Genomic DNA, 14,548 nt, shown 5'->3' with positions numbered 1-14,548 from the left:
ATGAAGAAAAATCCTTGCATTCATCAAGTTAATTTGTCAGCTGTCCCAGAACTGCATTCTGTGCTTCTGAGTCCAATAAATGGAATCCTCCTTTCCAATCGGCTTCAATTTTATTTCCGGCATTTTTCTTCTCGGTTTAGAACCGGACCGGATTTTTTCCCCCTACAATAGTAAGCAGCTGGACGGTTCAAATGAACACATGAACTTACGTTTGATGGACAAGAAGAGAGAATTTTCCCAATGCTGGAAGCTTGAGAGATAAAACTTGAAGCCTGGCCTAATCCTGGTTAGATTATGTTCAGTGTATAAGGAGCATTCTTGAGGTCCTAGATAACATCCTCAGAGCTTTTTTGGACCAAACCACAGCTATTTGGCACAAGCCAAATAAATCTTAAATTAATTACCCCACCTGCTGCATGGGTTCATCTCTTTAAATTAAAGGTCACCTCCCCCCCAAAAATGGCCACTGGTATCTGTAGGGCAGTCAAAGAAATTTAAAATGGCGCCCCCCCCAAACTTGTTGTCGAAATTCCATCCCACGTAAACAAGGATGAAATTTCTACTGGTATGACATGGCTGGGGCTCCCTCTTGACTTTTTTGACCTCCCTGGGGTCCACATTTGTTTGCTAACTTTTTCTAACCTCCTTTTCTTGTTTCTTTTAAAGGCATACATTTAAAAAACAATGTAAAAAATTACTATTAAAAGATTTTTATCTGGAAATATTACATGGAGTACGTCGGGTTATCTACAACAGGTGGCCACGTGGTAGAAATAAACTTTCTGAACCCCAAAAATCAGTCTTTTGCATGTTGAGACGCCGGATTTGGTCAGCTTGGCTTTGCGAGAATGAGCAAGATGGCCAACATCCCACAATGTTTGGCTGAGATGGGCGCCCCCTGGTGGAAGCTCTGGGTATGACTCCCACTGGCGCCCTCTGCTGGATGAAATAGGTTCCTGAGCATCTCACTCTCGTTTCTTTGCCTTGGGTTCAAGGGAGTCCATTCTAGTCTCTTCCCCAGCCTCTAATTGTCCACCGTGAATATCCGTATCAATATTCCCACCGCTAGAATTCCCACGGCGCCGGCCACCGCGAGTCCCCGTCTCACGATCAGTTGCTTGGTCGTCAGAACTCGGCCCCTCCTGGGGACACTGACCGCCTTTTTGTCCTGCGAGGTTGGGCCATTTATGACGGTGAAGCTTAGAAGCACAACGCCATTCTGGGCATCCGTGTGTCCTGGAACAGAAAAGGACAAGCGGGACTCGAACTCGGCTCCAGACAGTAATCGACTTACGACCACAATTCCCTCTACCTTAAAATGAATCATTTTTTTTCAGGCGCTAATCCAATTAAAGCCCGTCTGTTTGGCTTTAAACGCAAACCTAATTCTTAATTACTTCTTAATTCTGACACTAAACGAATGGTTGTAAGTCAAGGACTGCCTGTATCGGCAAAGCCAGTCCCGACACGGCTACAAGGTTCTTGCTCCTTCGCTCACCTCCAAACCCTGCTTTGCATTCTATATCGGAAGAGGAAACTGCTTTGCCCGGGATGGGAGCCGAGTTCAAATCCTCCACTGGCTTCTGCGACAGTTTGGCACGGCGCTGGGCCTAAAGGGAAGAGCCGGACAGTAGAGATTTTATTAAATATATTTATTAATATATATATTAATATATAGAAAGATATAAATATATAAAGAAAATATATATATATATATATATATATATATATATATATATATATATATATATATATATATAAAAATTGGAAGTGTCTTGGCGACATTTCGACAAAGTCTCATTCGTCATCTTCAGGCTGGTGTTTTCGGCTTCGTGCACATTGCTCCTAGAAGCACGAAGCCGAAAACACCAGCCTGAAGATGACGAATGAGACTTCGTCGAAACGTCGCCAAGACACTTTCCAATTTTACGCGGGAGAAAACCCGAATAACCAAAGACCTACATATACATACATACATACATACATACATATATATATATAATTCATATTTCACTGATAAAGAAATAAAGGGAGACTAGTATAGATCTGTTTCAAGCTATTTAGCTCTCATCAGCTAGCCATACCCTTACTTGGATTTGAACTTGGGCTGCCTGCATGTTAGGCAATTTGGTATAAAATGGTTTGTCGTGAATGTGACTGCTTGAGGGCTCCTGGATTGGAGCTGAAAGGCGAAAGGGATGCAGTATGCTCCCTCCCACATGCTGGGCTAGACCAGGTGCCTCGATAGAAAAACACAATATATATATATATATCTCCACCCAACATACACACAATAATTCTAGGCCTGTGATGGTGAACCTATGGCATGCGTGCCCAAACTGGCACGCGAAGCCATGTCGCCCAGGCGCGCGTGGCCTTGCCTGTTTGTCTTCCGGGTTTCTGGCATGCATGCGTGTGCAATGATCAGCTGTCCTTCACGTGCGCGGCAGGGCCAAAAACTGGTGCGCACATGCGCACCGGCCAGCTGATCGTCGGGTGTGCATGCGTGTTACAACCCGGAAGTTCGGCTTTTCCGGAGCCCGGCCCCAACGAGCGCCCGCGTGCTGAAAAGGTTCGCCATCAACTGCTCTAGGCAGTTGAAAATGAGGATGATATTAGAGGTTTTATGTAATTATTTAGCGTATAAGGCAGGGATGGCTAACCTTTTTGCCGTCATGTGCCAAAAGCGGGGGGAGGGTGGGGGGGTCACGCATGCGTGTGCCCACACCTATAATTCAATGCGCCCCACCCCCCCCACACACACATGCGCTCCCCCTGCTTTAGGCACGTGATGGCACGGTGGGCCCTGTAGGCCCGATTTTCGGCCTGAGCCCAGAAGCTTTCTTGGAGCCTGGGGAGGGCTAAAACAGCCTTCCCCACCCATTCCGGAGGCCGGAAACAGCCTGTTTCCCGATTTCTGGTGGGGCCGGAAGGCCTGAAAATCAGCTGGCCGGTGTGCACATGCGTGCTGGAGCTGAGCTAGGGCAACCCTCGTGTGCCCACTGATATGGCTCCGCGTGCCACCTGTAACACGCGTGCCATAGGTTCACCATCACAGGTATAAGGCATGAAGTACATAGGTATCAGTAATAATATATATAATGTATAAAAGGAGCATATATAAGTATGATACGTTTATGATGGAAGTATGTAGTCAATTTCGTAATATATGAGGAATTCAAGAAGTTATCGGTTGTATGTTAACATTTTGAAATGTGCCACTTCATGCGAATGAAATAAGTGTTCTATATACAGGTAGTCCTTGACTCATTTAGTGACCAAAGTTACAATGGCACCGAAAAAAAGTGACTTAGGACCATTTTTCACACTTATGGGTGACTATGGACCAGACACCAGGAGACTGTGAGTTCTAGTCCCGCCTTCGACATAAAGCCAGCTGGGTGACTTTGGGCCAATCATCAGGAGAAGTGAGTTCTAGTGTTGCACTAGGCATAAAAGCTAACTGGGTGACTATGGATCAGTCACCAGGAGGTTGTGAGTTCTAGTCCCGCCTTCGACAATCATCAGGAGAAGTGAGTTCTAGTATCGCCCTAGGCATAAAAGCTGACTGGGTGACAATGGCCCAGTAACCAGGAGACTGTGATTTCTAGTCCCGCCTTCGACATAAAGCCAGTTGGGTGACTTTAGGCAAATCATCAGGAGAAGTGAGTTCTAATATCGGCCGAGGCATAAAAGCTAACTGGGTAACTATGGACCAGTCACCAGGAGGCTGTGAGTTCTAGTCCCGCCTTCGACATAAAGCCAGCTGGGTGACTTTGGGCCAATCATCAGGAGAAGTGAGTTCTAGTATTGGCCGAGACATAAAAGCTAACTGGGTAACTATGGACCAGTCACCAGGAGACTGTGAGTTCTAGTCCCGCCTTTGATATAAAGCCAGCTGGGTGACTTTAGGCCAATCATCAGGAGAAGTGAGTTCTAGTATCGCCTGAGCATAAAAGCTAAGTGGGTAACTATGGACCAGTCATCAGGAGACTGTGAGTTCTAGTCCCGCCTTCGACATAAAGCCAGCTGGGTGACTGGGCCAATCATTAGGAGAAGTGAGTTCTAGTATCGGCCGAGGCATAAAAGCTAACTCGGTGACTATGGACCAGTCACCAGGAGACTGTGAGTTCTAGTCCTGCCTTCGACATAAAGCCAGCTGGGTGATTTTGGGCCAATCACCAGGAGACTGTGAGTTTATTTATTTATTTATTTATTAATCAAATTTCTATACCGCCCTACTCCCGCAGGACTCAGGGCGGTGAACAGCCAAGATAAAATACAGATAATAAAAATATTAAAAAATCCCTTAAAATTATTAAATATTTTGGCCAAAACACAGATTAAAACACCCAATTTATAAAACAAATCAAACGAATTAAAAATTTAAAAGAGGAGAGTTAGGCCAGGCCAGCCTGCTGAAATAAAAAAGTTTTGAGAGCACGACGAAACGTGCGCAGGTCCGGGATCCTCCGTATCTCCGGGGGGAGCTCGTTCCAGATGGTAGGTGCCCCCACAGAGAAGGCTCTCCCCCTGGGGGCCGCCAGTTGACACTGTTTGGCCGACGGCACCTTGAGAAGCCCCTCTCTATGGGAGCGTACTGGTCGGTGGGAGGCTATTGGTAGCAGAAAGCGGTCTCGTAAATACCCCGGTCCAATGCCATGGAGCGCTCTAAAGGTGGTAACCAAAACCTTGAAGCGCACCCGGAAGACCACCGGGAGCCAGTGCAGCTCGCGCAGGAGGGGTGTTCACATGGGAGCGCCACGTCACTCCCATAACCACCGGCGCGGCCACATTCTCAACCAGCTGGAGCCTCCGGGTGCTCCTCAAGGGGAGCCCCATGTAGAGAGCATTGCAGTAGTCCAGGCGGGAAGTAACGAGAGCATGAGTGACCGTATTTAACGAGTCCCGATCCCGAAAGGGACGCAACTGGTGAATCAGGCGGACCTGATAAAAAGTCCCCCTGGCCACGGCCGTCATGTGCTCTTCTAAAGACAGCCGTGAGTCCAGGAGGACACCCAAGTTGCGAGCCCCCTCCATGGGGGCCAATGACTCGCCCCCCAATAGTCAGTGATGGCACCAACTGACTATATCGGGATGTCGGAAACCACAGCCACTCGGTCTTGGATGGGTTGAGCCTGAGCCTGTTCCTCCCCATCCAGATCCGCACGGCCTCCAGGCACCGGGACATCACCTCGAGGGCATCATTGGGGTGGTCCGGGGTGGAGATGTATAGCTGAGTGTCATCAGCGTACTGATGGTACTTCACCCCGAAACCACGGATGAACCACGGATGATCTCGCCCAGCGGCTTCACATAAATGTTCTAGTCCTGCGTTAGGTATGAAACCCAGCTGGGTGACTTATGGTCCATCACCTCAAGATGGTGAATTCAAGTTCAGCCAGCCTTAGGTATGAAAGCCAGTTGGGTGACTTTGGGCCAATCACCAGGAGATGGTGAGTTCTAGTATTGCCCTAGGCATAAAAGCTAGTTGGGCGACTCTGGGCCAATCACCACGAGACTTGAATCCTAGTCCCATTTTAGGCCTAAGAGCCAGTTGGGTGACTTTGGGGCCATCACCAGGCGACTGTGAGTTCTAGTTTTGGCTTAGCCATAAAAGCCAGCTAGTGAGCTAGGTGACTTTGGGACAGCCCCCCCCCTCTCAGCCCAACCCACCTCACAGGGCTGTTGTGGGGAAATAGGAGGAGGAAGATGTATATATATTCATCACCTTGAGTTATTTGTAAAAATAACAAAGGATGGACACAAATTAAATAAATAAATCACACAGTAAGTTCTATATAAAGGTAGTCCTCGTTTTACGACTGGTCACTTAATGACTGTTTATAGTTACAACACACCTTCCCTAGAGGCTGCTTAGGACTGATTCATATGAATTACATGAATTACATGTGATCATATGATTACATGTTGGCAGCTCAGCAACTGCCCTGCAGTTACAGCCTTTTGCAGCCTCACGTTAATCATGATTTTGGCCGGAAACCAAGGTTTGCATCCAGTTTCCAGCAATTAAAAAAAAAGGATGTTGCAGGCAATGGATTCACTTAACGACTACGATGTTTGCTTAATGACCACAGCTTTTGCTTTACGACGGTGGCGTTCACTTAACAACCAGTGTTAAAAAAAAAAAACCGTTCACAAAAATGGACATGGTGACTTGTTTAATGACCGGCGTAAGTATGAGTCTGGGCTTGACGAATGGTCGTAAACAGAGGACTCCCTGTAAGACGAGTAGTGCAAAAGAGCGAGAATGACCAGAATGGGGGGGAAAAAAAGGGAAATAGGGATCATAATGCAGGAGGAGTGTTGCCTAATGGTTGGAGCATGGTTGAAGGATGCCTCTTACCTCTTCAGCCACCTGGTCCCAATTCATCCGGAGTATGTACGTGATGGAACAGATGCAGGGGATCAGGGTGCAAATCAGCATGCCCAGCCAAAACCCTAGGAAGGGAGACCAAGATGAAAAATCACAACGTCCTCAACTTATGACCATTCACTTAGTGGCCGTTCGAAGTTTACAACGGCGCTGAGAAAACGGATTTAAAAATGCTTCTCGCGTTTATGATGCGTACAGCATCCTGAGGTCACGTGATTGCCATTTGCGACTTTCCCAGACGAGCTCACTTAATGACCATCACGATCTTGGACACAGGTAGTCGTCCTTGACTTACAACCGTTTGCTTACTGACCGAAGTGACGACGGCACCGAAAAAAGTGACTTAGGGACAGTTTTTGGCCTGTTGTGACATCCTCGTGGTCAGGTGATCAAAATTCAGACTCTTGGCAACTGACTCATATTTATGACGGGTTGCAGCGTCCCGGAGTCACGTGATCGATCCCCTTTTGCGACCTTCCGACAAGCAAAGTCAACGGGGGAAGCCCGATTCACTTAACAACCGTGCTACTAACTTAACAACTGCAGCGATTCACTTAACAACGGGGGCAAGAAAGGTCGCAAAACGGGGCAAAATTCACTTAACAAATTTCTCACTTAGCAACAGGAATTCTGGGCTCCATTGCGGTTGTAGGTCGAGGACTACCTGTGGTGGCTCACACCGACATTGATAATGTCGTTGGTGTTGAGTACCAAACAATGAATACCAGGACAAAAATTTGGCATCAAAATGCGTTGAATACCGAATTTGTTGAGTTTCAAAGCAGTTGAGTAGCCAGCAGTTGAGTTACATATAGGTAGTCCTTGACTTACGACTGATTGCTTGGCGCTCGTTCAAAGTCGCTAAGTGGAAATGAAGAATGGCCTTGCGTTCTGAAGACATTTCGCTTCTCATCCAAGAAGCTTCTTCCGCTCTGGTGGGGAACGGAAGGATTTATGTTCCTTGCAGATAGCTGGTCATTTCCATCCTTTTAGAGCAGGGATGGCTAACCTTTTTGCCGTCGTGTGCCAAAAGCGGGGGTAGTGGAGGGGGGATTGTGCGCGCGCGTGCCCACACCCATAATTCAATGCGCCCCGTCCCCCCACGCATGAGCATGTGACCCCCCCCACTCTCCCCCCTGCTTTTGGCACGCGATGGCACTGTGGGCCCGGTGAGCCCATTTTTTTGCCGTCCCCAGGGACTGCAGCCTGGGGAGGGCAAACACAGCCTTCCCCATTCCCCCGGAGGCCCTCCGGAAGCCCAGAAACAGCCCATTTCCTGACTTCCGGTGAGCCCGGTAGGCCCATTTTTTTGCCGTCCCCAGGGACCGGAGCCTGGGGAGGGCTAAAACAGCCTTCCCCATTCCTCTGGAGGCCCTCCGGAAGCCCAGAAACAGCCCATTTCCCAACTTCCGGTGGGCCCGGTAGGCCCATTTTTTTGCCGTCCCCAGGGACCGGAGCCTGGGGAGGGCGAAAACAGCCTTCCCCATTCCCCCGGAGGCCCTCCGGAAGCCCAGAAACAGCCCATTTCCTGACTTCCGGTGAGCCCGGTAGGCCCATTTTTTTGCCGTCCCCAGGGACCGGAGCCTGGGGAGGGCGAAAACAGCCTTCCCCATTCCTCTGGAGGCCCTCCGGAAGCCCAGAAACAGCCCATTTCCCAACTTCCGGTGGGCCCGGTAGGCCCATTTTTTTGCCGTCCCCAGGGACCGGAGCCTGGGGAGGGCGAAAACAGCCTTCCCCATTCCTCTGGAGGTCCTCCGGAAGCCCAGAAACAGCCCATTTCCCAACTTCCGGTGAGCCCGGTAGGCCCATTTTTTTGCCGTCCCCAGGGACCGGAGCCTGGGGAGGGCGAAAACAGCCTTCCCCATTCCCCTGGAGGTCCTCCGGAAGCCCAGAAACAGCCCATTTCTCGACTTCTGGTGGGCCCGGTAGGCCCATTTTTTTGCCGTCCCCAGGGACCGGAGCCTGGGGAGGGCGAAAACAGCCTTCCCCATTCCCCCGGAGGCCCTCCGGAAGCCCAGAAACAGCCCATTTCCTGACTTCCGGTGGGCCCAGTAGGCCCATTTTTTTGCCGTCCCCAGGGACTGGAGCCTGGGGAGGGCTAAAACAGCCTTCCCCATTCCCCCGGAGGCCCTCCGGAAGCCCAGAAACAGCCCATTTCCCGACTTCCGGTGGGCCCGGTAGGCCCATTTTTTTGCCGTCCCCAGGGACTGGAGCCTGGGGAGGGCTAAAACAGCCTTCCCCATTCCCCCGGAGGCCCTCCGGAAGCCCAGAAACAGCCCATTTCCCAACTTCCGGTGGGCCCGGTAGGCCCATTTTTTTGCTGTCCCCAGGGACCGGAGCCTGGGGAGGCCTAAAACAGCCTTCCCCATTCCTCCGGAGGCCCTCCAGAAGCCCAGAAACAGCCCATTTCCCGACTTCCGGTGGGCCTGGTAGGCCCATTTTTTTGCCGTCCCCAGGGACCAGAGCCTGGGGAGGGCTAAAACAGCCTTCCCCATTCCTCCGGAGGCCCTCCGGAAGCCCAGAAACAGCCCATTTCCCGACTTCCGGTGGGCCAGGAAGGCCCGAAAATCAGCTGGCCAGCGCACACACATGCGTGCTGGATTGAGGTAAGGCAACACTCGCGTGCCCACAGATATGGCCACCTGTGGCACCCGTGCCATAGGTTCGCCATCACGGTTTTAGAGAGTCCTTGAGGCCACTTGGAGGTTGATCTGTGTCCTCAGGGTCACCTGAGTGGTGCAAATGGATGTGGAGCCTTCTTGGAACTGCTGAAAGGACCGTGTTGTAGAAGGCTCCACACCCATTTACACTACTCAGGTGACCCTGAGGACACAGAACAACCTCCGAAGTGGCCTCAACGACCCTCTAAAAAGGATGCAAATGACCAGCTGTCTGCAAGGGGTCTCAATCCTTCCATTCCCCACCATCCCGTTAGAACGGAAGAAGCTTCTTGGATGAGAAGATGTAAAGAGCCTGTAGCACAGTGGACTCAAGCACAGTTATTAACATCTGCTGCCTGCAATTACTGCGAGTTCGAATCTCGCCAGGCTCAAGGTTGACTCAGCCTTCCATCCTTTCTAAGGTAGGTAAATTGAGGACCCAGATTGTGGGGGCAATAAGCTGACTTTGTATAAAATATACAAAAGTATGAAGGCTATTGCTTAACGCATTGTAAGCCGCCCTGAGTCTCCGGAGAAGGGCGGCATATAAATTAAAGCAAAAAAAAAAAGTGAAACGTCCTCAAAAAAGAACAAAAAATGTGCAGTTGCCTCCTGAAAAAAACACCTTTGGGACGACTTGCATCCTGGTTTTGAGGTTGTGATGTTGTCGTGTATGTCGTCCGTCTGTCCATCCGTCCGTCCCCCCCCTCGGTCACATTTCCATATTTTGGGCAACTGGTCCACCTTTGAAGAGTCCCATGATCACCTGACCAATGATTTGTGACATTTCCCCCTCAAAACCAGGATTTATTTCCATTTTCTGACAAAAAGCTCCCCTTCGCAAACAGTGACTTTGCTTAACAGCCACTGTGGAAAAGATGCTAAAATCAAATCGGCCTGTTTTATGACCGTCACAACTCGCAACCCTAATTGTAGGGCTCAATTATGGTCGTAACTCGAGGACTACTTGTCGCCATGCCACTCTCTGCTCAATGCCAGTACCTATCATGCCAATTTTGGCTACGAAAAGGAGCACGACCCCCAAGGGCAGGCCTACAGCGTAGTAGCCCAGCATGTTGAAAATGGCGCCTAGTTTCTGCCTTCCGGTGCCACGCAGCACCCCGGCGGTTGTAGCCTGCAAGAGACAAAAAGAAGGATGGGTTACAAGAGGCCTTGTGAACCTCTGCAAATTGAAGGTGTGTGGACTTCAACTCCCAGAATTCCCACTGTGCTGGCTGGGGGATTCTGGGAGTTGAAGTCCACCCATCTTAAAGCATGTTGACTGGGGGATTCTGGGAGCGGAAGTCCATTCCTCTTAAAGCATGCTGGCTGGGGGATTCTGGGAGTGGAGGTCCACCCCTCTTAAAGCACGCTGGCTGGGGGATTCTGGGAGCGGAAGTCCATCCCTCTTAAAGCAGGCTGTCTGGGGGATTCTGGGAGTGGAAGTCCACTCCTCTTAAAGCACGCTGGCTGGGGGATTCTGGGAGTGGAAGTCCACCCCTCTTAAAGCACGCTGGCTGGGGGATTCTGGGAGCGGAAGTCCACCCCTTTTAAAGCATGCTGGCTGGGGGATTCTGGGAGTGGAAGTCCACCCCTCTTAAAGCACGCTGGCTGGGGGATTCTGGGAGTGGAAGTCCACCCCTCTTAAAGCACGCTGGCTGGGGGATTCTGGGAGCGGAAGTCCACTCCTCTTAAAGCATGCTGGCTGGGGGATTCTGGGAGTGGAAGTCCACCCCTCTTAAAGCACGCTGGCTGGGGGATTCTGGGAGCGGAAGTCCACCCCTTTTAAAGCATGCTGGCTGGGGGATTCTGGGAGTGGAAGTCCACCCATCTTAAAGGATGCTGGCTGGGGGATTCTGGGAGTGGAAGTCCACCCCTCTTAAAGCACGCTGGCTGGGGGATTCTGGGAGTGGAAGTCCACCCCTCTTAAAGCACGCTGGCTGGGGGATTCTGGGAGCGGAAGTCCACTCCTCTTAAAGCATGCTGGCTGGGGGATTCTGGGAGTGGAAGTCCACCCATCTTAAAGGATGCTGGCTGGGGGATTCTGGGAGTGGAAGTACTCTCCTCTTAAAGCATTGCTGGCTGGGGGATTCTGGGAGTGGAAGTCCACTCCTCTTAAAGCATGCTGGCTGGGGGATTCTGGGAGTGGAAGTCCACCCATCTTAAAGGAAGCTGGCTGGGGGATTCTGGGAGTGGAAGTACTCTCCTCTTAAAGCACTGCTGGTTGGGGGATTCTGGGAGTGGAAGTCCACCCATTCCACCCCACACCAGACTGCCTTTCCATACCCCATTAAGGCATGGTTTGGTCATGGGTGGTTTACTAAAGAAACCACAGGTGCCCCCCATAATCCTAAAACATTTGAGGTTGCCAGAGCTGAACCTTAAATTTAACCCTATTCAGGCCAGTGGAAAGAAGTGAGAAAGAAAAGGACTCACACAAAGGGCTTCAAACAGGTGGAAGGCTATGTAGACGGGCATCACATATGCCACGAGGTCAACCACTTCTCTGTTTTGGACAAAATAGATAAAAACCATCATCAGCACCGACCTCCTCTAAGTCAGGGGTGTCCAATCTTGGCAACTTTAAGACCTGTGGATTTCATCACTGGAATTTTTCAATAAGAGACTAGACTGCCATCTGTCAGAATTGGTGTAGGGCCGGGGGGTTGGACTAGATGACCTACAAGGTCCCTTCCAACTCTGTTAATTTGTATCTAACGCCTAGAATTCTGGGAATTGAAGTCCACAGATCTTAAAGTTGCAAAGACTAGACACGCCTGATTTTGTTGCCCTACACACACACACACACACATACACACATATATATTACAAACTATTCTAAAAATACAAGTTCCAAGTATATTTGTAAAGGAAGAAGCAGACTGTCAGATGTAAATGCCTTATTCTCTAATGTGTAAATAGTGTACAAACAGGGTATCAGGGGTTAACTTATTCTTCACTTCTTAATGTATTCATAATTCATCACTCCCACATATAGCTCCACCCATTGTATATATAAGGAGCTTCCTACACCCTTTCCCTTGCTTCTATCTGTGAATATTCAGTGAATATAGAATGCCTAATGTAAATAAAAGAATATATAGTTAAATCTTTAACTCTTGCTAATCTTATTGAGTCTGATCCTGAAAATATTGCAACAAATTGGTAGCAGAGGATGGTTAATTGACTCAATAAAAAACTTTAAAATGTCTAAGAAAGATAGGCCCAACACCAGGGCCTACAGCAAAGAAATGGAAACGGAACAAGAAATAATCAACGAATCCACGAATGCAATTTCGAGAGAATCCGAAGAATACACCACTGAAGACGAAGAAATAATTGATGACCAGGAGGAAATCGAAATAGAAAATAACGAACTCAGGTCAGAGATATTAAAACTATTAAAAAGCCAGAAGAATGATGAAAGCCTCATCGCGAACCTCCAAGATATGCTGAAGAACAGCGGAGCAGCGAGAGAGAAAAACATCACCAATGAAAAACCTAAAGATCCAAAAATTGTGAGTGATATGACTGCGGAGAAAATCATTACAAAGAAGAAAAACGATGATCCCGCGCGAAAATTTGAATGGCGGCCATCTTGGTTTCAACCGGCCTCCAAGATGAACGAAGCAGAACCAATCAGCAAGCTTAATTCAAAATTTCTGGCGCGAAAAATGTTATCAGACAACGAAAACGAAAAAGAAGATTCAAACACCTCAGAAGAATCAGAACCAGAAAGTGAGGAAGATCCAATGAAACACCAAATAAAATCAGCGATGAAAACGCTCTTTGCTGCATTTGGGCCAAAACTGAAAATTACTAAAAAGATGCCGAAAAAGCGAGCGAGCAAACCAATGCCTCAAGACCTGCCCGCTCCCATCCTGACTACTAGAGCGCTGACGCCAGAACCCAGAGAGCCCTGCCGATACCGCCCTACGCCGCAGACCGAAGCAAGCACCAACGCTCTCAATAGAAGAGGAAGAACAGCCACCGTCGTCAGAACCCCCAAAGTCGAACCAGAGACCGACTCGTCTGAAGAAGAGCAGAGCGAGCAAGCCGCAATGAGGAGAACCTTCCACGACGACGCCGAAGAAGAAATGAGCAACGCGCATGCGCGAAACTACGCTGACGATCCGGGAAGACATGAACTGGAGAGAAGATCATGCAGACTCGTAGCGAGCATCCCCACGCCGTTTTGCAATTTTCTGCATTTACGAGACCACGGACTACCTCAGGTTGTAAGTAATGGACCCAATAGTGTCGGAAATTTACCCAGTGACTTCCCAAAACTAAGGGTTGATGGCATTAATTTACAAGAATGGTATCAACAGCTCCAGGTTGTCTTTATGAAAGAAAACTTACTGTTTTTTATCACTAGTCCCCCAAAAGGACCTTGGACACTAAAAATAGATTGCTTACACCATAGAGCTTTTTTCTTAATAATATCTAGTGTGTCTCCTGCAATGTATCACAGCATTAAGCCAAATTTGACTGTTTCAGAAATTATTCAATGCATGTTTAATTTGTTTCACAGTGACAGTGTAGCTACCACCACAAGGATATCTAAAGACTTCTTTTCATCTAGGATAAAACCAGGGGTTTCCATAAGTGAACATTTAATATCTTTGAACAAAATAAGAGCTGAACTGCATTTGAGGGGGGAGGTGATTTCAGACCAAACAATGAAAAGTGTTATTATCAACTCACTTGATCCATCATGGGACAATTTTATGTCACATTTAGACACAATCAATCTAGGATACTTATCCATAGAAAGTCTATCTAACAAATTGATAACAGAAGATAATTCTAGAAGGAATCGCTCTAACAATCACACAGAACATAAACCATATAGGAAAGTAGCTTTCCAAGAAAAATATAGTGGAACATTTAAATGTCATAATTGTGGATCCAGGGAACACAATAGAAGAGATTGCCCAAAATTCTTAAAAGAAAGATATAGATCAGAATACAGAAACAAATACGATTATAGACAGCCTTCCATAGAAAGGCATAGATATAGGAGCCCACCAAATCACAGAGAGAATAGAGGGGGCAGAGACAATTCAAAGGATAGAAAGTCTGGTTCACTGAATGGATTAAATAAACAAGACAACACTAACACACAACAAAGTGAGAACAATAATTGGCTTATTGATTCTGGAGCAACTAATCACACCACTAATAACAAAAGTATATTATCTTCATTTGCAGAAGATAAATTTGTAATTAAGGTAGCTAACCAAGAAAAGGTTCAAGTATTAGGTAGAGGAAATGTAACCTTGCCTGGTCTAGGAAAAATAGAGGGGGTATTATTAATACCTGAAATACCTCATAACATATTAAGTGCCATAAAACTAAGCAGAGATTCTGACATTAACATTGTCTTTTCAAAAGGAAAGGCAACTTTGGAAAAGAATAAAATAAATGTAGGCACTGTGGTGACTAAAGGAGGCCTACCTTATCTGATAACAAAAGAAAAATGGTTACA

At 48.1% G+C, this 14,548-nt stretch overlaps 1 protein-coding gene across 1 annotated transcript in view; it reads right to left on the bottom strand.

The window, feature by feature from the left end:
- Positions 1-694: 694 nt before the first annotated feature.
- Positions 695-14,548, bottom strand: part of LOC117658712 (multidrug and toxin extrusion protein 1-like) — a 42,342-nt gene continuing 28,488 nt past the window's right edge. The window contains exons 13-17 of the mRNA XM_060685631.2: positions 11,494-11,563; positions 10,060-10,192; positions 6,368-6,462; positions 1,499-1,610; positions 695-1,236 (exon numbers count right to left, since the gene is read on the bottom strand). Coding sequence (XP_060541614.2) covers positions 1,025-1,236; positions 1,499-1,610; positions 6,368-6,462; positions 10,060-10,192; positions 11,494-11,563 — 622 coding nt within the window. The 3' untranslated portion in view covers positions 695-1,024. The remainder of the gene's footprint in view (positions 1,237-1,498; positions 1,611-6,367; positions 6,463-10,059; positions 10,193-11,493; positions 11,564-14,548) is intronic.

The sequence above is a fragment of the Pantherophis guttatus genome, chromosome 1 (genome assembly GCF_059756535.1).
Source record: "Pantherophis guttatus breed Tessera chromosome 1, ASM5975653v1, whole genome shotgun sequence".
In the NCBI taxonomy this organism is placed as follows: Eukaryota; Metazoa; Chordata; class Lepidosauria; order Squamata; family Colubridae; genus Pantherophis; species Pantherophis guttatus.
Note: the sequence above shows the minus strand (reverse complement) of the source record. Positions and strands in the feature narration are given on the sequence as shown.